Raw genomic sequence first — 20678 nt, 5'->3', positions numbered from 1 at the left:
ACTTCTCAAACCACCTGCACCCAATGTTCTGCTTCTAGAGGGACCCAAAGTATGACAATTGGTACCAGGAGTGGCCTCAAGAGCAGATCATCAGGATGTGAGTCTGTACCTTGTTGTCTCATGAATGTCAAATAGCAAGAACCCTATAGCTGGTGCTAAGGGGCATAGTAATGCCTCAAAGACAAATACCAAGTCCCTCAACTATGCAGGACCGGGAGGAGGCATGGAGAGAAGGGGAGCAGTTGGTATCTGCACTGGCTCCACCCCTGGAGCAGGGCAGAGGTGGGGGTTACTGGTCATTGAAAAGAGTGTGAGGTTAGCTGGCTTTTATTAAGTGATTTGGAAGCTTTGAAGACAGTGACTGTTTGATAGGCTCAGGTGAGCCATCCACTCAGGGCATCCTATGAATGTCAGAGGCTTCTGTGGCAGTGTTTAAAGAGAGTCACATCTCCAGCCAGAAAAGTAAGACCTAACCATGGGGGTCACTGAGAATGGACCTTGAGGGGGAAGATCCCAGGCCAGATATGGGGAAGTTACTGGTAGGGTGTATTCTCCCATGACCCATATTCTATTGGTAAGAGCCCAGTCTCTATGCTGTTGGGAGGATCCTTGGAAACTAGACATGACACTGGTTAACAGGAAATGAGGTGAGGATGCCAGGACTGCATCCTGAGAAATGGCTCAAGAGGTGGGAATGTAGAAAGGATGACCAGAGACCCCACTACCTGGCTCTATTCCCCAGGAGAGCCCAGAGAACTCTCCCTTCAGGAAGGAAGGCACTGGTGAGGAGGGCCCTGGCATGCTTGGGAAGCCCATCCTTTGCAGGCAAGAATGACAGGGGATGCTGCCATGGCAAGGGACGCTCTAGTGTCACTGGGGATGATGAGGTTCTGGCATAACCAACGTGAGACCGCTTAACCATCAGAAGCAGGAAGGCACAATTACCACAACGACCACGAAGGTCACAGTGGCAACCAGGGTGTGCTGACCTGCGGACCAGGAGTGACCTTAGCCGGTGGCCCGTAAGACACACATTCCTGTGGGGTGAGATGGCCAGGCAATCGACAAGAGTACTGCTTGACATATTTAAAAACTTGTGAGCAAAAGGCTAATGTCAACAACTGCATGGAAAATTGAGATTCCTACATCCAATTCCTAGCTTTGAGCCAGTTCTCCAACATACAGTCAACAAAATTTGACTGAAGGAAAGGCTGGATGGATCCCCTTGAGGAAGGCCCCTATAACACCACCCCAAGTCCACACAGTGAATATTCCTCCAGTCCTTCCCAACAAGATTCAGGGTAACTGTGTCCTAAGAAAAGGGGCACCCCAAGGCCACCCCCTTCTGAGGACTGTTGGATACAGTGTGAACTGACATGGTAGCACCAGGGAACCTGAAATGCCATCACTCTCCCTTATCACTCTTAGGGAGGCCAGGGATAAAGGGAGCCTTGGCCCCAGTCCTTTTCACAGAGAGTCCAACAAATCAGAGGATTCGTCACATGGTTATTTCCCTGGCTCTGAGCTCAAAGTGGGATGGTTTTACATAATGGCCTGCAGAACCCTCATCATGAGTAGGAGCCACCACGAATCAAGGGGAAGCTCTGGAACTGCCCACTCCCCACTCCCACTCAAGATAAATCTGAAGCAAGACCACAATCCTCTGGGAATTGTAGCTATGAGTGCCCCCTCCACAAAGACTTAAAGATCATTTCCATCATGTTCATTCAAATTGCCTGTGAGCCTCTGCCAGAAAAAACAGATCATGGTACATGATGGTGGCCACTTAATTAACTGAGTAGTAGCTCCAACAGCAGCTACCACGTGGGTGTGGGATTACCACTGGGACAGAACAACACAGCCTCTGATATTTGGTTTGCAATTAATGTTCTAATCTTTTCAAATCCTACTGATAAAAAGGATTGAAAACAGTTCGTGAGTGGGCAGGATAGCAGTATATTCTCCCTCTTGCCTGGGGCTGTGTCCACTGCCCTGCTGTATCACACGAGACCTGGACTGTCTGTGCATTCATGGACCGTCATGGTCTGAGACACGAACACCACCATGTTATTTGAACCAGGTGAGCAGGGGACATGTCTCTGAAACAAAAACCTGGAAAAGCCACAGAGAGGGGATCGAGATGAACAGCTGCAGGCAGTATCAGTTAAAAGACAGCTCATCATTGTTGACTGTCACAACTAAAGTAAACAGGGACAGTCCACTTCATGGACCCGAGGTGACCCCTCTCAAAAGTTACGGACCTAAGAAGATCCCACCTAAAGAGCCAGCTTCCTTTGAGCTTCCTCTGAGCTGTGGCACCACTGACAGAAGGCGATCAAAAAAAGTGGGAATAGGCCAGGCGCAGTGGCTCACGTCTGTAATCCCAGAAATTTGAGAGGCGGAGGCAGGTGGATCACGTGAGGTCGGGAGTTCGAGACCAGCCTGATGAACATGGCAAAACCTCATCTATACTAAAAATACAAAAATTAGCTGGGTGTGGTGGCCCATGCCTATAATCCCAGCTACTTGGAGGCTGAGGCAGGAGAATCCCTTGAACCTGGGAGGCAGAGGTTGCAGGATGCCAAGATCACACCACTGCACTCCAGCCTGGGCAACAAGAACAAAACTCCATCTCAAAAAAAAAAAAGTGGGAATAGGAGGAAGAAAGAAGGAAAGGAGGAGGAAAAAGGAGACAGAGAGAGAGAGAAAACTGCCTTCATAGTGTATTCCTCCCAAATGCAAATAATGCAAGATTTGACCTGAGTGCAAATTATATCCTTCTAAATGAATTGGCGCAGGAATGCAATACTGAAGACACATACTTTTATTTCATACTTGCAGAAGTGTGGAAGCATCAGTATTTAGTGCATGAGGTCACAGAAAACTTATAAAAAGCAATTCTGAACAAATCAAAATTCATAACTTCTTAAGGCCCCCCATTAACGCATCCAATACTGGAGGGAAAAAAACCCAGCAGTACAAACAAAACACCAAATACATACCAGGAACCTAATACTGGCCAATGTAATTTTAAAAAAGTTATTTATTCAGGTTAGATTATTTCAGTAATAAATAAGCATCTCTTTTAAAACAAAAATTAAACACAACACAATATTGACATCATCAGGTAATGTGAACACCCCCCAAGTTCCCTAATCCCTGGGATTAAAAATAATTATATTTGTATTACTTGTGCACATTCCTTGACTAAAGAAATAAAAGAAGCCCAGTGACATCGCAGATTCTGGGTCATGCTGATTATGTGAAGATGATCTGTCTTCAGGTCCCTCAGTGTAACTCTGGTAAGCACCTACTCAGCAGATCTCAATCCCCAGCACCCTACACACCCCTACAACTCACCTTCGAGACTCAAGGGCCTGGGGGATTCCTGACACGAGCTGTTCAGCTCCAGGATGGCAGAGACTCAGTCCTCTTAGCCTGCAAGCACCCTGGGGCTGAGGGAACATGGATAGAGGCAAGGGGAGAGGGAACGGGCTGGAAGGCTATTTGCATACCATGGACTTCTCAGACCCCTCAGTTCATAGAACATAGAGAAAGAGAAGAAATGTTTCAGGTGACTATGGGTCAAACTCTGACTATGTCAGAGCTAAGAGCCTTCCAAACACCACATGCCATGGAAGCACCATTCCATCAGATAGGCTGGAGAAGGAAAACAGGTGCAAGCAATGGTGATAATCTATATGGAGATGGAGGAATCTGTGGATAATCTGCTGTAGCTTATGCTTTCAATTTTTATTAACTTTATTTTTTCATGCCTGTCTTGTGCCAAAAACATTTTTGTTCAGCATTCCAAAAGACTGGGTAAAGAAGACAAATCACAGTGGAAGAGGAGGAGAAGTGAGCACAGCTTTGGACTGATTCCCAATCCTCACGGACTCTGGACATGCACAGATTTAAAATATGTGCCCCCTCATCTCAGAGAAAAGGTAAATGCGCAGTTTAAAAAAATAAAAATTAAATTTAAAAATATATAATTTCTTTAAAATTAAAAACATACAGACCTGACTTTCCACACTACATTGACCATATTTGGCCTAAGGATAAAAATACAGCTTAAATTGCATTCAGGAAGAAAACAAAAGCAAACTGCATTCAGTAGACTTCATCTTAATAACCACATTGACATTACTATTTTGGTTCTGTTATCTATGTAGTAAGATAAAAAAACTAAGTAACTACATTAGGTTACTAAGAACCAAATTTTTCAGTATGAAAGAGAAACAGGCTGGGTGCAGTGGCTCATGCCTGTAATCCTAGCACTTTGGGAGGCTGAGGTGGGTGGATGGCTTGACCCCAGAAGTTCCAGCCTGGGCAACAAAATGAGATCCCATCTCTATAAAAAATAAATAAAAGTTAGCTGGGTATGGTGGCACACGCCTGTGGTCCCACCTACTTGGGAGGCTGAGGTGGGAGGATTGCTTGAGCCCAGAATAGTTGAGGCTGCAGTGAGTAGTGATGGCGTCACTGCAGTCCAATCAGAGTGACAGGGCAAGACTCTGTTTCAAAAAAAAAAGAGAGAGAGAGAGAGAAACAAACATAAAACCAAACAAAATTAAGAACCCCATAATCAAGAGATACAGGAAAATCTCTGTACCTTCCCCTCAATTTTGCTATAAGGCTAAAACTACTCTAAAAAATATAGTTCATTAAAAAACAATAAAATCCACAATCTCTCATTTGAATTGGAAATACTAGTACACATTTATGATTTGTTTTTTCTCCCTAAAAAAGTATTGCATTTCCTAGCAATACCCACAGACACAGTTTGGAAATGATATCAGCAGGCAGCAATCTAATCTAAGCAATCTAACCCATATAGTGCCTAAATTGTGGTCTGCAAACATTTCCCACTAAAAGTAACCAGAACTGCTTCTTCAACAAATTAGTTAATCCAAGTCTGTGGCATAAGATGTACAAAACAGCGCTAGAACTATTAAAAAAAAAAAACAAAAAACAAAAAACTACTAGGGTCTCATCAAAACAACAAGATGACAGGGCTCCAACCAGCTCAAGTGCAGTGGTTCACACCTGTAATCCCAGCATTTTGTGAGGCTGATTACAGGTTCACACCAGTAATCCCAGCATTTCGGGAGGCTGAGGACTGCTTGAGGCCAGAAGTTTGAGACCAGCCTGGGCAACACAGAGAGACTCTGTCTCTACCAAAAAAAGAAAAAAAAAAAAAAAAAAAAAAGAGCCAGGTGTGGTGGTGCGTGCCTGTAGTCCTAGCTACTTGGAGGCCAAAGTGAGTGCATCGCTTGAGCCCAGGAAATTGAGAGTGCAGTGAGTTATAGTCACACCACTGCACTCCAGACTGAACAACAGAGCAAGACCATGACTCTAAAAAGTAAAAAATGAAAAATGAAAAGGTCCCAACTGGCTAAAGATGGGCTATTTTGAGTATTAAAAGATGTAACACTTTGATGAACTAAAAAGCATCAGACATATAAAATATCTAAATATCTAAATTCCTAACAATATTTTCACCCACTCAGAAGAAAAGCTTATTAGTCATTCTTGGAGGTTGCTGTGGTATCAGCTCATCATGCTATAAACTAAGGAATCAAGTGAAAGAATCTAGTATCTGTCTTGCCTTTGTTATAGGCTTTTTCAGAGTAACCACACAATTGATGAGGAGGTTCTTTGTAAAGGATCCATAGCTAGTAAATGCAGAGGAAAAAAGGGTAGAATTTTACGAATCATCATTTTGCAATCTTTAGTGAAATAATGACATTAGGCAACAATCACCAATGACTGCTGAAACATTAAATGGAAAGATAATGAGGAATTTTCTAGTGGAGCGATCAAGCTGACAACACCTGGGCTGACAGGTCAATCTTAGCATCACTGAAGCAAAGGTCTTCCTACCCAAAAAGGGAAAAGGTTGAACCTGAATCTATCCAGCCTCTAGCTCTAACCTTTAGAGAGCTTTAGCTCTACGAACTCACAGAAAATATGAACATGTTAAACGACACCAAAATCCATAAAATTTTAAGACATACGACCCAGATAACTTGAACAAATAAATGGCATAAAATAAGGAAAGGGGGATGTTATAGACTTAAGGAAACTGAAGAAACATACCACAGGCAAAATATAGACCTATTTTTCATTCCTGTTTCAAACAAAGTAACTATAAAAAGACAATTCCATAAGAAGAAGAAAAAAAAAAACCCAAAGCTAGCAAAAGACAATAAAAGATTAGAGCAGAAATAAACAAAAGAGAATAGAAAGATAGTAGAAAAAAAAAACGAGTTGGTTTTTGAAAAAAAATCAACAAAATTGAGAAACTTAACTAGATTTAAAAAAAAGAATATATAAATAAATCAGAAATGAAGAGACGGCATTATAACTGATGCCACAGAAATAAAGGATTGTAAGAGAATAGCATGAATAACTGTATGCCAACAAATTGGATAACATAGGAGATATGGATAAATTTCTAGACACACCCAGCCCACCAAGACTGAATCATGAAGAAACAGAAAATCTGTACAGACCAATAGCTATTAAAAAGATTGAATCAGTAATCAAAAACCTCAAAGAGGCTGGGCACGGTGTCTCCCGTCTGTAATCCCAGCACTTTGGGAGGCGGAGACGGCCAGATCATTTGAGGTAGGAGTTTGAGACCAGCCTGGCCAACATGGTGAAAACTCATCTCTACTAAAAATACAAAAATTAGCCGGGCGTGGTGGCGCGTGCCTGTGGTCCTAGCCACTTGGGAGGCTGAGGAAGGAGAATCGATTGAACCCGGGAGGCAGAGGTTGCAGTGAGCCAAGATCACGCCTCTGCACTCCAGCCTGGGCGACAGAGCGAGACTATGTGTCAGCACGTGCCGCGCGCGCGCGCACACACACACACACACACACACACACCTCAAAGAAAAACCTAGAACCAGAAGGCTTCACTGGAGAATTCTACCAAACATTTAAAGAAGAATTAATACCAATCCTCCTGAAACTCTTACAAAAGTTGAAGAGAAGGAACATTTCCAAATTTATTCTATGAAACCAATATTATCCTAATACCAAAGCCAGAAAAATACATTACAAGAAAACTATAGTACGATCATATTCCTGGTGAATATTGATGTAAAAATCCTCAACAAAATACTAGCAAACTGAATTCAACAATGCATTAAAAGGATTATATACTATGATCAAGTGGGATTTACTCCTAAAATGCAAGAATGGTTTAACATATAAAAATCAATGTAATACACCAAATTAACAGAATAAAGGGCAAAAACCACATGATAATCTAAATTGAGGCAGAGAAAGCATGACAAGATTCAACACCTTTTCATGATTTAAAAAAACCCAACAACTCAACAAATGCAAAATAGAAGAAAACTACCTCCACATCATAAAGTCCACATGTGAAAAGCCCATAGCTAACATCATACTCAATAGTGAAAGACTGTAAGCTTTTCCTCTAAGATCAGGAACAAGACAAGATGTCTGCTTTTGCCACATCTACTCAAATAGTTTTGGAAGTCCTAGTCAGAGCAACTAGAAATAAAAGGCATTCAAATTAGAAAGGAGATGAAAAGTGATCTGTTTGCAGATGACATAATCTTAGATGAAGGAAACCCTAAAGATTACACACACACACACACACACACACACAAAACACTGTTAGAACTAATAAATGAATTCAGCAAAGTTGCAGGATACAAAAGCAACACACCAAAATCAGTTGCATCTCTATACACTAAAAATGAACAATCCTAAATGGAATTTTAAAAAATTCCATTTAAAAAAGCATCAAAAAGAATAAAATACTTAGAAATAGGCCTAACTAAGGTGAAAGACGACACTGAAAACTACAAAACACTGTTAAAAGAAATTAAAGAAGATACAAACAAATGGAAAAAACATCCTATGTTCATGGAGTGGAAGATTCATATTGTTAAGATGTTCATACTACCCAAAGCGATTTACAGATTCAACACAATCCCTATAAAAATCCCAATAGCATTTCTTGTAGAAATAGAAAAATTTATCCTAAAATTCATACAGAATCTAAACAGACACCAAATAGACAAAACAGTCTTGAAAAAGAAGAGCAAAGTTGAAAGACTCATACCTCCTGATTTCAAAACAAAGCTATAGTAATCAAAATAACATGGTAACGGCATAAAGACAGACAAATAGAGCAATGAAAGAGAATAGAACACCCAGAAATAAACCCTTGTGTATATGGTCAAATAATTTTCAACAAAGATGCCAAGACCTCTTGATGAGAAAAGGACAATTTCTTCAGAAAACAGTGCTGGGAAATCTGGATATTCACATGCAAGAGAATGAAGTTGGACCCTTATCTTACACCATACACAAAAATTAATTCAATATGGGTTAAAGACCTAAACATAAGACCCAAAACTATAACACTCCTAGAAGAAAACATGGGAAAAAAAGCTACATGGTATTGAATTTGGCAATGATTTTTTGGATATGATGCCAAAAGCACAAACACAAAAGTGAAAATAGAGAAATGGGCCTACATCAGACTTTAAAACTCTGTGCATCAAAGGTCACAATAAGTGAAAAGGCAATGTACAGAACTGAAGAAAATATCTGCAAATTACATATCTGATAAGGGGTTAATATCCAGAATACATAAAGAACTCCTACATCTCTACAACAATAAATTAAATAATCTGATTTAAAGATAGGCAAAGGACTTGAATAGACATTTCTCCAAAGAAGGTATACAAGTGGCCAACAAGCCCATGAAAACATGCTCAACATGGATAAACAAAATGTGGCATAAAAATACAACAGAATATTACTGTGGTCCAGCCTTAAAAAGAATAGAAATCCAGTCACGTGCCACAACCTTAAGGTCATTATACTAACTGAAACAAGCCCGCCACAAAAAGACAAAAACTGCATGATTTCACTTCTATGAGGTATCTAAAGTAGTCAAAGCCATAGAAACAGAAAATAGAATTGTGGTCACCAGGGGCTGGAGGAAGGGGGAAATGGAGCCTTGTTGCTCAATGGGTATAGAGTTGCAAGATGAAAAAGTTCTACAGATCAATTAGATCAATTTCACAACAATGTGAATATACTTAACACTGTTGAACTGTTCACTTAAAAATGGTTAAGATCAACAGCAACAAAAAGAACAAAAAAAATGGTTAAGATAGTCAATTTTTTGCCACAATAAAAAATATAATTGAGATAATCATGAAAACTAAACACTAACTCTTCACACAATTAATTGCATTTGAATCCTATACTCATTTGTGACAGATACAGCTACTTAATACTCAGACAGTGGAAAGAACACTTCTTTAAAGAGGTCGAAAATCTGGCTACTAGCCCCAAATCTCCTAACTAGCTATTAGATAATATTCAAGAATCACTGTTAATTTCATTGGATATGATAATGACATTATAGGTATGCTTTTTGAAAAAGGATTCATACTGAAGTAATTTTGGGGTAACGTTATGTTTTCTATGATTTACCTTAATTATACTCCAGCCAAAAAATAAAGAGTACAAGTGGGGCAGGGGTAGCCGAGAAATGATGGCAGAATGGTCTTGTCATCCTTGTGAAAGCTGGGAGATAGGTACATGTACGAAAAGTTTAAAACAAACCAAACAAAATACGAGGGGAAAAAAGCATGGATGGGTATTTGGTAGGAATGGAAGCAGGATTAATTTATTATTTTGTAACAGCATCATGTACTACAGATGCTATTGCTAATCTTCAAAAGGCATTGCATTTCAATTTGCATCTAACAGATTAAAAATAAACAAATGAAACTGAAAGAATGATCAAGCTTCAAGTAATGTCTCTCACCACCTCCCCCAGCCACAAACAAACAAAAAAAAGAAGGTCAATGGTTTAAGAATGTTGAACAGAGGCAATAAAGGTGTCATGGAGTCCTGCCCACCAGGGCCAGAATCTGGACAGTGATGGAGAAATTTCTGCTGGAAAAATGTCCGCCGAGCCAGGGAATACAAACCAGATATGAGAGGGTGTTGATGTTGTTTCTCAGATACATGGAATGGACCTGTTTTCTTTCTGCTAATAGAAAGCAATCAGTCAAGCAAGGACTTCAGAGTGGATGAAGGGTATATAAGACCACACAATGATGGCATTCAAGAGAAAGAAAAGAGGTAAGGATGCAAAATTAAACAACAAAAAAAAGGACTTCATGAAAGCTAATTTCATCAAGCCCAGGTCACTGATAAGAAAGATGCAAAATCAAGAAATCAGTGAAATAACACACGACAGGTGAGTCAAACATTACCAGTGGCACCAAACAGTGGAAGTGAAATGGCACCATGGAGCCCACCTAGTGAAATCCAAAGCGAGAACTGAAAGGGAGGAAGGATGATTCACAAAATGCAGTCGGGTCACAAGAAAAGTGAGTTTGGAAGGACAGGGAAGAGAGAAAAGAAGAAGGAAACCACCAAAATTTCAACTCAAAGATACATTTTAAACTGCATGAGATGGCCCACTGTCAATACTGTGGCTGCCTGGGAACAAAAAGGGTGGTTTCCAGATCCCCCAGAACCGCACTATACACCAGGAAAACAAAGAGGAAAGGAAGAAACCCCCTTTGCCTGCCAGAATGCGCACGAGGGGAGGAAGGCAAACCCCCAGCAGTTGCTGCTTTGACACATCACCGGCCCCAGCAGCAGGCAACTCGTTACCCACTCACATTCCTCAGGACTGGCTGCTTCATGAATCCTCCGGGCACCTGTGCCCAACACAGTTCCTTAGCAAGCTCCACTGGAAAGCTGAAAAATTAACATTGAGTGTTCACTGTGCACACTGTGCCATGTGGAACTCATGCACAAGGCTTGATGGATCCCTCCTGACAAAACAATCTTGAGGTAGATGCGATAATTATCCCCATTTTAGGGTTGATGGAAACCAAGGCTCAGTAAGGGAAAGTTACCCACCCACCGCTGCCCAGCGAGTGAGTAGCAGGGTTAGCCTCTCCAGTCAAAGCGAGTTTCTTCAGTCCCCATCGGAGGAAGACTATCCATCACAAGCCTAAATCACCCAGCAGGAAACTGGCCCAGCCCTGTCTTCTCAGTGAGGCCTTTTCTAACACAGGTGCTTATCTCCATCTCAGGATCAAACGATCTGTTGCTTCCGGCAAAAGGGCCAGGCCAACAGGGTCACTCCAGACATTATAATCCCTGCCTGGTTTTTCTATGGGTCTAGAAGCCAGTGGGGATGGCCCTATCATTTCATGGCCAGAGCCCAAGGGCAGCTCTTAAAGGGTCAGGCAAGTGGGTTGGAAGCCACCTAGCAGGAAGAACAGTCTCTGCATTCCACAGCCAGGCCCAGGGAGAGGAGTCTGCAGGCCCTGCCAGAGGCACACAGCACTGCCACTCCCATGCAGGCCTCATCTCCCCCACTGACAGAGTGAGCCCGGCTGCTCACAGAAAAATCAAACCCAAACGTGGGGTCGGAGGTGGAGGGTTCCAGTTTCCTGACTCTTCTTCAAATGTAAGACATCCTACACTGAAACTAGGTGACTCCCTTCCAGGCTCCAGTCCATGCCGGTATGGGTAAGTTGAAATCAGCCTCAAGCAAACCACTTAGAAAGAGCATGGGGTCCTAGGCCCTTGTTCATTCTCTCTGCACTGTGAATTGGTGAACTGCATTTGAATCCCGCGCTCACCTGCAACAGACCACCTGCAACAGATGCAGCTACTTCATCAACACATGGTGGAAAAGCACCGCTTTTACTGGGAGGTAAAAGACCTGGTTTCTAGCCCCAAATCTCCTACACATCTTGTCATATTGCCTGTGCCCTATCTCTCTTTGCCTTGGTTTCCTCATCTCCAAATAGGGAAAAGCAGCCTGTCCCCAATTAGCTCCCCAAAGGGTTGTATAAAATGAGGCAAGGGAGGCAAAGCCTTCCGAATTCCTAAGCAGCCACGTTCCCACCATCACCGACCACGGCGCCCATCGTTCTTCTCCCCCGACCTTGCCCCCAAAGGCCCAGGAGCACAGACAGTTAAATAGCATCCCTCAAGGCCTGGAACAGGAGGAGCTTTGCATTCCAGTAGATTTTGCTGATGCCCTCAATAGAGGTGATCCTGATAGAAGCAGAGGAAAAGAAAATATTCTTCTCTAGCAGCCAAGGGGCCCTTCCATCTTGCCTGTTCTCCCAAATTACCTGGCAACACTGCCCCTTCCCCAGAACGGCTCTGGATCAATGATTCTGGAAACCAATTAAGTCCTAAAGACAGTTTTAAAACACCAAGAGAAAAACGCTCCTGCTCCTCCTCGGCCCCACCTTCTAGAGGTATTCTAGAGGTATTCCTTTCTAGCAACCCCAAGGGGAGGTTCATCCCTGGGAGCTCTGCAGGAGAAGGTCCCCACTCCACACCACCTGGAAAATAGAGGGGAGTGCTCATATATGTGACCTTAGTGATCTCACAAGTGCATCAAAAAAAGCAACCGGCCAAGGAAACGGTTAAACCAGCCTGCACATGCCAGGCAGCCCCACCAGGAGTCACTGTTTGAATCAGGCTTGTGACCAAGGGTGTGTAGGCAAGGCTGGGTGGGCAAGGCTGGAGGGGAAAAGCAGGCAAACCACTCTGAAGCAGGATGGAGGGTTGAGGGCAAGGGCAGGGCAGAGGTGCACAGGGCAGGGCCGGTTCAGGGAGACCGCCGCAGGATGAGCTCTGTGATCTCCGCCCTGCTACCCAACCTCATGGGTATCCCGTAGTAGGCTGTGCCCGGGCTGACATATACGAATGTAGCCTGGGCCACTTGGTAGAGACCAGCAAAGAAGGGATTCAGGAGATAGGCTGCTACGTTCAAGGGGAAGATCTGCCCAGCATGTGTGTGCCCAGAAAGGATCAGGTTAATATCTGGCCGAGCCTGGAGAGCTCGCTTGGCAGCCAGGGGCTGGTGAGCTAGCAAGATGATTGTATGGTCTGGGCTGCAGCCCTCCAGGGCCTTGTCAAGATCCATGCCATGGCCAGAGTAGTGCAGGATGTCTGCTTCAATATCGTCCACCCCAGCCAAGCAGATCCAGTCTTCATCCTCACTCCCACCGCCACTGCCACCACCACCACGTTGGGCCCGTGTGGCGGAAATCTTCACGTTCTCATTATGAAGAGGCTGGACATGCAGGGATTCCAGAAGTGCAAACCAGTTGCTGACATCTGACGTGTAGTACTCATGATTGCCTGTGACGAAGTAGGCACCGAGACGTGAATGAAGCTGGCCCAGAGGAGCGACAGCCGTCCGCAGGACCGAGGCTTCCGAGTCGGAGAGGTCACCCACGATCACGGTGACGTCTGGTTCCAGCACATTCACCATCCCCACAAACATCTCCATCTTGGTCCTGCCCACTGTGGGGCCCAAGTGAATGTCTGAGAGGAGCACGATCTTGAGGTTGTTCATTGAGGCGGGCAGCTGATGGATGGGCACCTCCACAGTTTTCACAGCCGGGGGCTGCGCAGCATTCAGAATCCCGGCCACGCTGAGCACAGCAGTAACTCCCACTGCCAGGGCAGGCCTGAGCACCAGCTTCCTTGTCTTGTCAAGGCTGCCCACGACCCTACCACTGCGCCAGGCCAAGAGCTGGTAGGCCTGCTCCATGCCGCTGAGGATGCAGAGGAAGAAGAGCATGATGATGTAAGCACCCAGGCAGGAGTAGGCTGCCAAGGAAAAGAGATAGGGCTCCTCGGCCACTAAAAAAAACATGGTGAAGAAACTGGAATGGGCCAGGGCCAGAAATGCCAGAACCACCACCTTCCAAAGCTGAAAACAGGTCGACTCCGCAGCTGGGGAGTGGCAGAGGTTGCTAACTGTGCTGCGCCAAATGTAGAGGGAGCCAATGAGCAAGAGCGAGTTGACAAACAGGGCAAGCTGCAAGCGAAGCAGCCAACGCCAGGCCCTGAGCTCAAGGCTGTCTGCCAGATACGAGCGGGAGGCGATCATGGACACGAAGACAGTGACGGCAGCCAGGGTGGCCTTCGCGCCTAGGGACAGCTGCCTGAAGATGGCCATTTTCTCTGCTCCTAGGAGGCTCCCCCACCAGTTCTGTGCTGGTGGACTCTGGAAATGAGTTCTTTAGAAAGGACAGTGGCCAAGGAGAGGTTTCCAGGTCAACTCCGCCTGCAACCAGGAACCAGCATCAGCTTTGTGGGATATTAGAGCATCCTTGTACCCATTCAAAACTCAAAGGCCACTTACGTCTGCCCAACCCACCTTGAATCCAAGCCACTCAAATACCAGTGAGTTGCTAGCTATACTTTATGATTCAAAAAGAAACTCACAGCATTGTGACATGATGGGCAGTTTTCATTTTCTTACCACATTTTCTATACGTTTAAAGTTTCTCTACAGTGAGCATGCACTTGTTTTATAAGAATGTTCCAAATCAGCGGTATTCAAAGTGCGGTCTGGAGAGAGCCCTTCAGGGGTCCAATTAGTCAAAACTATTTTTATTATAATTCCAAGCCATTACTGCCTTTTCCATTCTCACTCTGTCCTGAGGGTGGAATTTTCCAGAGGCTATGTGACATGTGATATGGCAACAGATTTCCTGCAGAAATAAACATGAAAATTTGACTGTCTTCTATTAAGAGACATTGAAAGAGATTTGCAGAAATGTAAAACAGTGCAACTCTTCACCCTAAAATTTGGGGAGAAATACTATTGTTTTTCAAATATATATAGTTTATTAATGTATAATGATGTATTATTTCTTAACAAATAGTTTAAAATATTCTCTAGGGCTGGGCACAGTGGCTCACGCCTATAATCCCAGCACTTTGGGAGACCGAGGCAGACAGATTACCTGAGGTCAAGAGTTCAAGACCAGCCTGGCCAACATGGTAAAACCCTGTTTCTATTAAGAATTCAAAAATTAGCCAGGCATGGTGGTGGGCACATGTAATCCCAGCTACTCGGGAGGCTGAGGCAGGAGAACCACTTGAACCTGGGAGGTGGAAGTTGCACTGAGCCAAGATCATGCCACTGCACTCCAGCCTCGGCGAAAGAGTGAGGCTCTGTCTCAAAAAAAAAAAAAAAAAAAAAAAAAAAAAAAGGAAGAAAATATTCTCTTAATTTCTAGGACAGCTAAAATTTAGTTAAAATTTGAGAACCGCTGGGTCACGAGGTCAGGAGATCAAGACCATCCTGGCTAACACAGTGAAACCCTGTCTCTACTAAAAATACAAAAAAAAAAAAAAAATTAGTTGGGTGTGGTGGGGGCACCTGTAGTCCCAGCTACTTGGGAGGCTGAGGCAGGAGAATGTCTTGGACTGTAAAGAAATGTAAACAAGGAGATAATGAAAAGCTAGACTGCTAGTATCTTTCTTCAGCTGTGGGCACAGGAGCCCAAGAGGGACACCTAGGCACCTGACATGAGAATTCCTGGGGTGATGCCAGCCTCCCTGTGTGGGCCTCAGGTATGGTAGCCACAGGGCATCCACCCTGACCCACTGATGCTGCACTAGACTGATAAGCTTACATCAGACAGACTGACCCTGTCCACCTGCTCCTGGTTCATAAATCCTTCTCTCTCTCTCTACCCCCACTCCCAGATACTGGTTAAAATCTGCCTTTCCCCCAGCCCCTTACCCTGCCACTGTTCTCCTGAACTGTGCCCCACTTCCACCTTCCCCAGTGGTTCTCACAGCTGGCTAGCTCTGACTCCTAAGGTCCTACGGGCCTTGTGGACAAGAACTCTGTCTACATAACTGGGGTAGGGGAACCACAGACGGGGTGAAGAGGGAAAAGTAAATAATCTGTGCTGACTTTTTCCCAAAATGAAAACATTTTCAGCAGCTGTTTTCCAAATACTTAAGATGTTCAATCTTGGTTGCAGATAAATGTACCACTTTTCTCTGCACTAGGCGCGTTATTGAAAGCCCTATTAAAGGGTGTAACTTACAAGTCCACGGTGTCAAATGCCACCAGCTCTTACTTAAAGCGTGCTGCAGGCTCGGCCCACCTACACCCTGAAGGAACCAAAGTTGGTCCGCGGAACGTGCAGAGGAGCAGCTTGCAACTATCCACTCTCCTTTCCGCAGGTCTGATGCAAACCTCCCCAGGCAGCGCTTAGGAACCCCCTAAGCCCGTCGCCTCAGCTCAGACGAAGCGAGTGAAGCTGCCCTTACCCTCCCACCAAACGTGCACGCCCCGCACCTCACCTATTCGCCTCGCCAGACCTCCCCCCATCAATGCTGGGATCCCCCCGCAGCCTGCCTATTCCCCCACGCAACCTGGACCCCCAAACGCCGAAGGAAAAGGGTCCCACAAATACGAAGAAAAACCGGAGCCAAAGGGCAGGCGACGGGGAGTGGTGAGAAGGCAACAAGATGCACGAAGAGGGCGAGCACCCAGAGGGAAAATAACCCAGTGCTCCCACAGCAGGGGCCTCTCCTGACCCCATTTTTCTCCTTCCGGAGCGCTCCGCAGAGCACGGACTGGGAAAGCGAGGGCGCCCCAAACCAGAACCCGAGGCACCCTCTAACCCGCGCAACTTGGAATCCCCTCCTGGAAAGCCAACTAAGGAAATCTTTAGGCGCACCTCGTCTCACCACCTCGTTACAGATAGGGAAGTGAGTCCAAGCGCAGAGGGCAGCCGGAGCGGAACGCACAAGCGACCGAGCTGCCTGGAAGGACGCGCGCCCCGCCCGGCCCGCCCCCGACGGGAAGGCCGGTCCACTGCCTGCGTTCCGCCGGCCGCCTGCCTGCTGGGGGGCACTTCGGGGCTCAGGCTCTCCGCCCTGCGGGACCCCGGGTGGCTGCGGCCCGAGTCCGGTTCCCCGCCAGCCTGTCCCCTAGCAATGCCTCCCCGTACCCGAGTCCCGCAGACTTACCCGCAAGCCGCGCGTAGGGCCCAGAAGCAGCAGAGGCAGCAGCAGAGGGAGGATGCGAACCAGGAACCCCGGCATGACCACCAGCCTCCCGGCTCTGCAGTCGGCGCCCAGGCCGGCCGCTCCGCGTCACTTGACTAAGGACCCGCGGCCTGGCACCGCCCCTCGTCCGCCCAGCAGCCAGCCCTCGCGCCTGCTCAGCCCCGCGCTCCGCCCCGCTGTGGCCGAGCCGGGCGGGTGGGGGCGGCTAGGAGGCTGCGCGCGGCCGCGTGACTCCAGGATAGTACTATCTGGGTTTTGCAGGCGTCTTGCCTGGGAGGGGACCCTTTGTAACGGCAATCGGGAGGCCCTGCTTTCAGCAGCTTGATAACGCGCCTCGGAGATTGGACATGAATCATGGTCTCCCTGTTTTCTGGCTTCCTTGAGAGAGCAGAAGAGGGAAATTGTTAATTACTAAACCTAAACGCCCTAGATCAAGTCCGCGTATCATATACGGGCTCTTTGAATAATTCTAAACTAGGGGTTAGCAAAATGTGGTCGGTCCCTGGAGCCACTGTATCAACTCACCTGGAACTTGTTAGAATGAAAATTCTGCTCACGCCTGTAATCCCAGCACTTGGGAGGTCGAGGCGGGCGGATCGCCTGAGGTCAGGAGTTCCAGACCAGCCTGACCAATATGATGAAACCCCATCTCTACTAAAAATACAAAAATTAGCCGGGCGTGGTGGCATGCGCCTGTAATCCCGTCTACTGGGGAGGCTGAGACAGGAGAATCACTTGAACCCAGGAGGCGGAGGTTGTGGTGAGCCCAGATCAAGCCATTGCGCTCCAGCCTGGGCAACAAGAGTGAAATTCCGTCTCAAAAAAAAAGTTAAAAAAATAATAATAATAACCTTAGTTTGTGCCTTGGTGTTCCAAAAAAGCCTTTTACATTGTATAACAAAGTAGCCAAAAATTCTATTTGTTCACTCCTTTCTCCTTTCCTACCGGACATTTCCTTGAGAGATTAAGAAAGTATCAGTCACTGGCTTTTCTTCCTCAGGTTTTTGTTTTTTGGTTTGGGGGTTTTTTTTTTTGTTTTGATTTTGTTTTTTTGGGACAGGTTCTCACTCTGCCTCCCAGGCTGGAGTGCAGTGGCGCGAACACGGCTTACTGCAGCTTTGGCCTCCTGGGCTCAAGCAATTCTCCCGTCTCAGCCTACCAAGTGGCTGGAACTACAGGCGCGCACCACCATACCCGGCTAATTTTTGTATTTTTTGTAGAGGCAGGGTCTCACCACGTTACCCAGGCAGGTCTTGAATTTCTGGAATCAAGCAATCTGCCTGCCTGCACCTCCCAAAATGCTGGAATTACAGACATGAGCCTCCGTGCCTGGCTTCTTTTCGTGCCTGGAGTACCAATTCCGTGTGCTTGCACTGTGAAGTCCTTTCCAAGCTCTGCAATTCTAGTTCAGTATTAAAGAACAAGGGCTCTGGTGGCAGTACACTTGAGTTGGAATTCCATCTCTGCCACTTACGATCTGTGTGACTGTGGGCAAATTAACCTCTCTGAGCTTAGTTTCTTTGTTGGTAAAACAGGGATAATAATATCAAATTCACTGGATAATTGGGGAAATTACTAGCGATGATGACGATAAGAAGCTTGGCATATACAGGATGTTAGTGGGACAGTTGCTGAAATCACAATTAGACTTGTAGGTTAGATTAGTACCATGCATCAATGTTCATTTCCTTTTTTGGGGGTGGGAGGACAGAGTCTCACTCTGTCACCCAGGCTGGAGTGCAGTCGCACAATCTCGGCTCACTGCAACCTCCGCCTCCCAGGTTCAAGTGATTCTCCCGCCTCAGCCTCCCAAGTAGCTGGGATTACAGGAACCCACCATTAGGCCCGGCTAATCTTTGTATTTTTAGTAGAGATGGGGTTTCACCATGTTGGCCAGGCTGGTCTCGAACTCCTGACCTCAAGTGATTTGCCCACCTCGGCCTCCCAAAGTGCTGGGATTACAGGCATGAGCCACTGTGCCCGGCCGCATCAATGTTAACTTTCTGATTTTGATAATGTTACACGCTCTAAATATGAAATAATAGTTTTGTATTGGTGTATTGATTTGGGTAATGGTAATGGTAATTTTGGTAATGGTTATATAAAAGAACATCCTTGTTTTTTAGGAAACAAAAGGGCATCATCTTTGCAACTGATTCTCAAACAGTTCACACACACACACACACAAAAAAAAATGTAGAGAGAGAGAGAGAAATGGTATTCCAGGCATGAAAAGAACCTGAGAAAGAAAAGCAAATGTGGTAAAATGTTAACATTTGGAAAATCAATGAAGGAGTTCTTTTAACTTTTTTTCAACTTTTTGTTTCTAAGCCTGAAATTATTGCAAATGAAGTTTAAAAACAAAACAAAACAAAAATCCTTACCACAAGGCAGATTCTACTTTTTCTACCTTCTTTCCTACTCTGTACACTCAAGGTTATCATATGCAATAGGTATTTTTCACTAAATTGAGGTGGAAAGGGTTTAGAGCAGGAGTTGGCAAACTAAGGGCAGAGGATCAAATCTGGCCTGTTGCCTGTTTTTTTCTTTTTTAAAATTATTTTTATTAAGAATCTGCACAATTTGCTGCCAGTTTTTCTATGGCCTGCCAGCTAAAAATAGTTTTTACATTTTTAAATGAATGAAAAAAAATCAAAAGAATAATATTTTATGACATTTGAAAATGATGTAAGTTTCCTGTGTCATTGTCCATAAATAAAGTTTTGTGGGGTTGGTTTTTGTTTTTATGTTTTTCGTTTTTTTGAGACACAGTCTTGCTCTGTCACCCAGGCTGGAGTGCAGTGGTGTGATCATAGCTCACAGCAGCCTCGAACTCCTGGGTTCAAGCAGTCCTCCCATGTCGGCCTCTTGAGTAGCTGAGTAGCTGGGACTACAGGCGAGTGTCACCATGCCTGAATAATGTTTTTTTTTTTCCTAAAGATGAGATCTTGCCTTGTTGCCAGAGTTGGTCTTGAACTCCTGGCCTCAAGCACTCTGCCCACTTTGGCTCCCAAAGTGCTAAGATTACACATAAATTGTTTTCTTAGAACACAGCCACCTGCAATCCTCTGCATATTGCATATGGCTGCTTTCACGCTACATCGGCAGAATGGAGTCATTGCAACACAGACCTTAGGACCTACAAAACTGAATATATTTATGTTCTAGCCCTTTACAGTATAAGCTTGCCAAAGGAATATAGATTGTAGTTTGTTTCTGAGATTTTTAGTACTTGACTATGTATTGTAGTTGAAATAGCAATAGTAGTAATAGCCGTCGTCGTGCTGAATGCTTTACCAGTATGTGTCACTATTGCTCCCAATCCGAGCTACATGCTATTATCCGCATTTCACAGATGAGAAAGCTGAGACCCAGAGGAGTTAAATGACTTGCCAGTAGCCACAGAGTTGGGAAGTAGTCGAGTCTCTAAAGTTACATTGCCTGATGTTAGGGTCTGAGTTATTTTCACCAGGCTATGCTTCTGCCCATAGTGTACTGTTTAGTTCCCGTTTAAATGCACAGAGTGTGCTGGATGCAAAGTCCCTGCATACTAGAGAATATGAAGGGACCATGAGAAGGCTGTCACCCTGCAGGAACTCATCTGTAAATGTGGTACATGCTCTAATATAGACCAGTACTTCTCAAAGTCTGATCCTCAGACCAGTGCTGTGCAATAAGTACAGAAATTCAGCCTAGGCACTTAGAAACGTGGAGCAGTTTAAGAAAGTAAGTCTATCTGTTGAATCTAATAATGAAGAAAATTATTATACATGTATTTTTATTTCATTGTTCTAG

General features: G+C 45.0%; 2 protein-coding genes across 3 annotated transcripts in view; both read right to left on the bottom strand.

The window, feature by feature from the left end:
* The window catches only part of GLB1 (galactosidase beta 1), a 110175-nt gene extending 93111 nt beyond the window's left edge, over positions 1-17064 (bottom strand). The window contains exon 1 of the mRNA XM_050779389.1: positions 16845-17064. Coding sequence (XP_050635346.1) covers positions 16845-16919 — 75 coding nt within the window. The 5' untranslated portion in view covers positions 16920-17064. The remainder of the gene's footprint in view (positions 1-16844) is intronic.
* TMPPE (transmembrane protein with metallophosphoesterase domain) lies at positions 9658-16929 on the bottom strand. 2 transcript variants are annotated; one of them, XM_050779402.1, is made up of 2 exons: positions 16845-16929; positions 9658-14130 (listed from the first exon to the last, which is right to left on the bottom strand). In XM_050779402.1, the coding sequence occupies exon 2, from the start codon at positions 14020-14022 to the stop codon at positions 12661-12663; it is 1362 nt and encodes a 453-aa protein (XP_050635359.1). In that variant the 5' UTR covers positions 14023-14130; positions 16845-16929; the 3' UTR covers positions 9658-12660. The 2 variants fall into 2 exon arrangements, with proteins under 2 accessions (XP_050635359.1, XP_050635358.1); XM_050779401.1 differs by lacking the exon at positions 16845-16929 and adding an exon at positions 16553-16647.
* Positions 17065-20678: the final 3614 nt, after the last annotated feature.

The sequence above is a fragment of the Macaca thibetana genome, chromosome 2 (genome assembly GCF_024542745.1).
Source record: "Macaca thibetana thibetana isolate TM-01 chromosome 2, ASM2454274v1, whole genome shotgun sequence".
Classification (NCBI taxonomy): Eukaryota; Metazoa; Chordata; class Mammalia; order Primates; family Cercopithecidae; genus Macaca; species Macaca thibetana.
The sequence above is the reverse complement of the archived record's forward strand: the minus strand, read 5'-3'. Positions and strand labels throughout refer to the sequence as shown.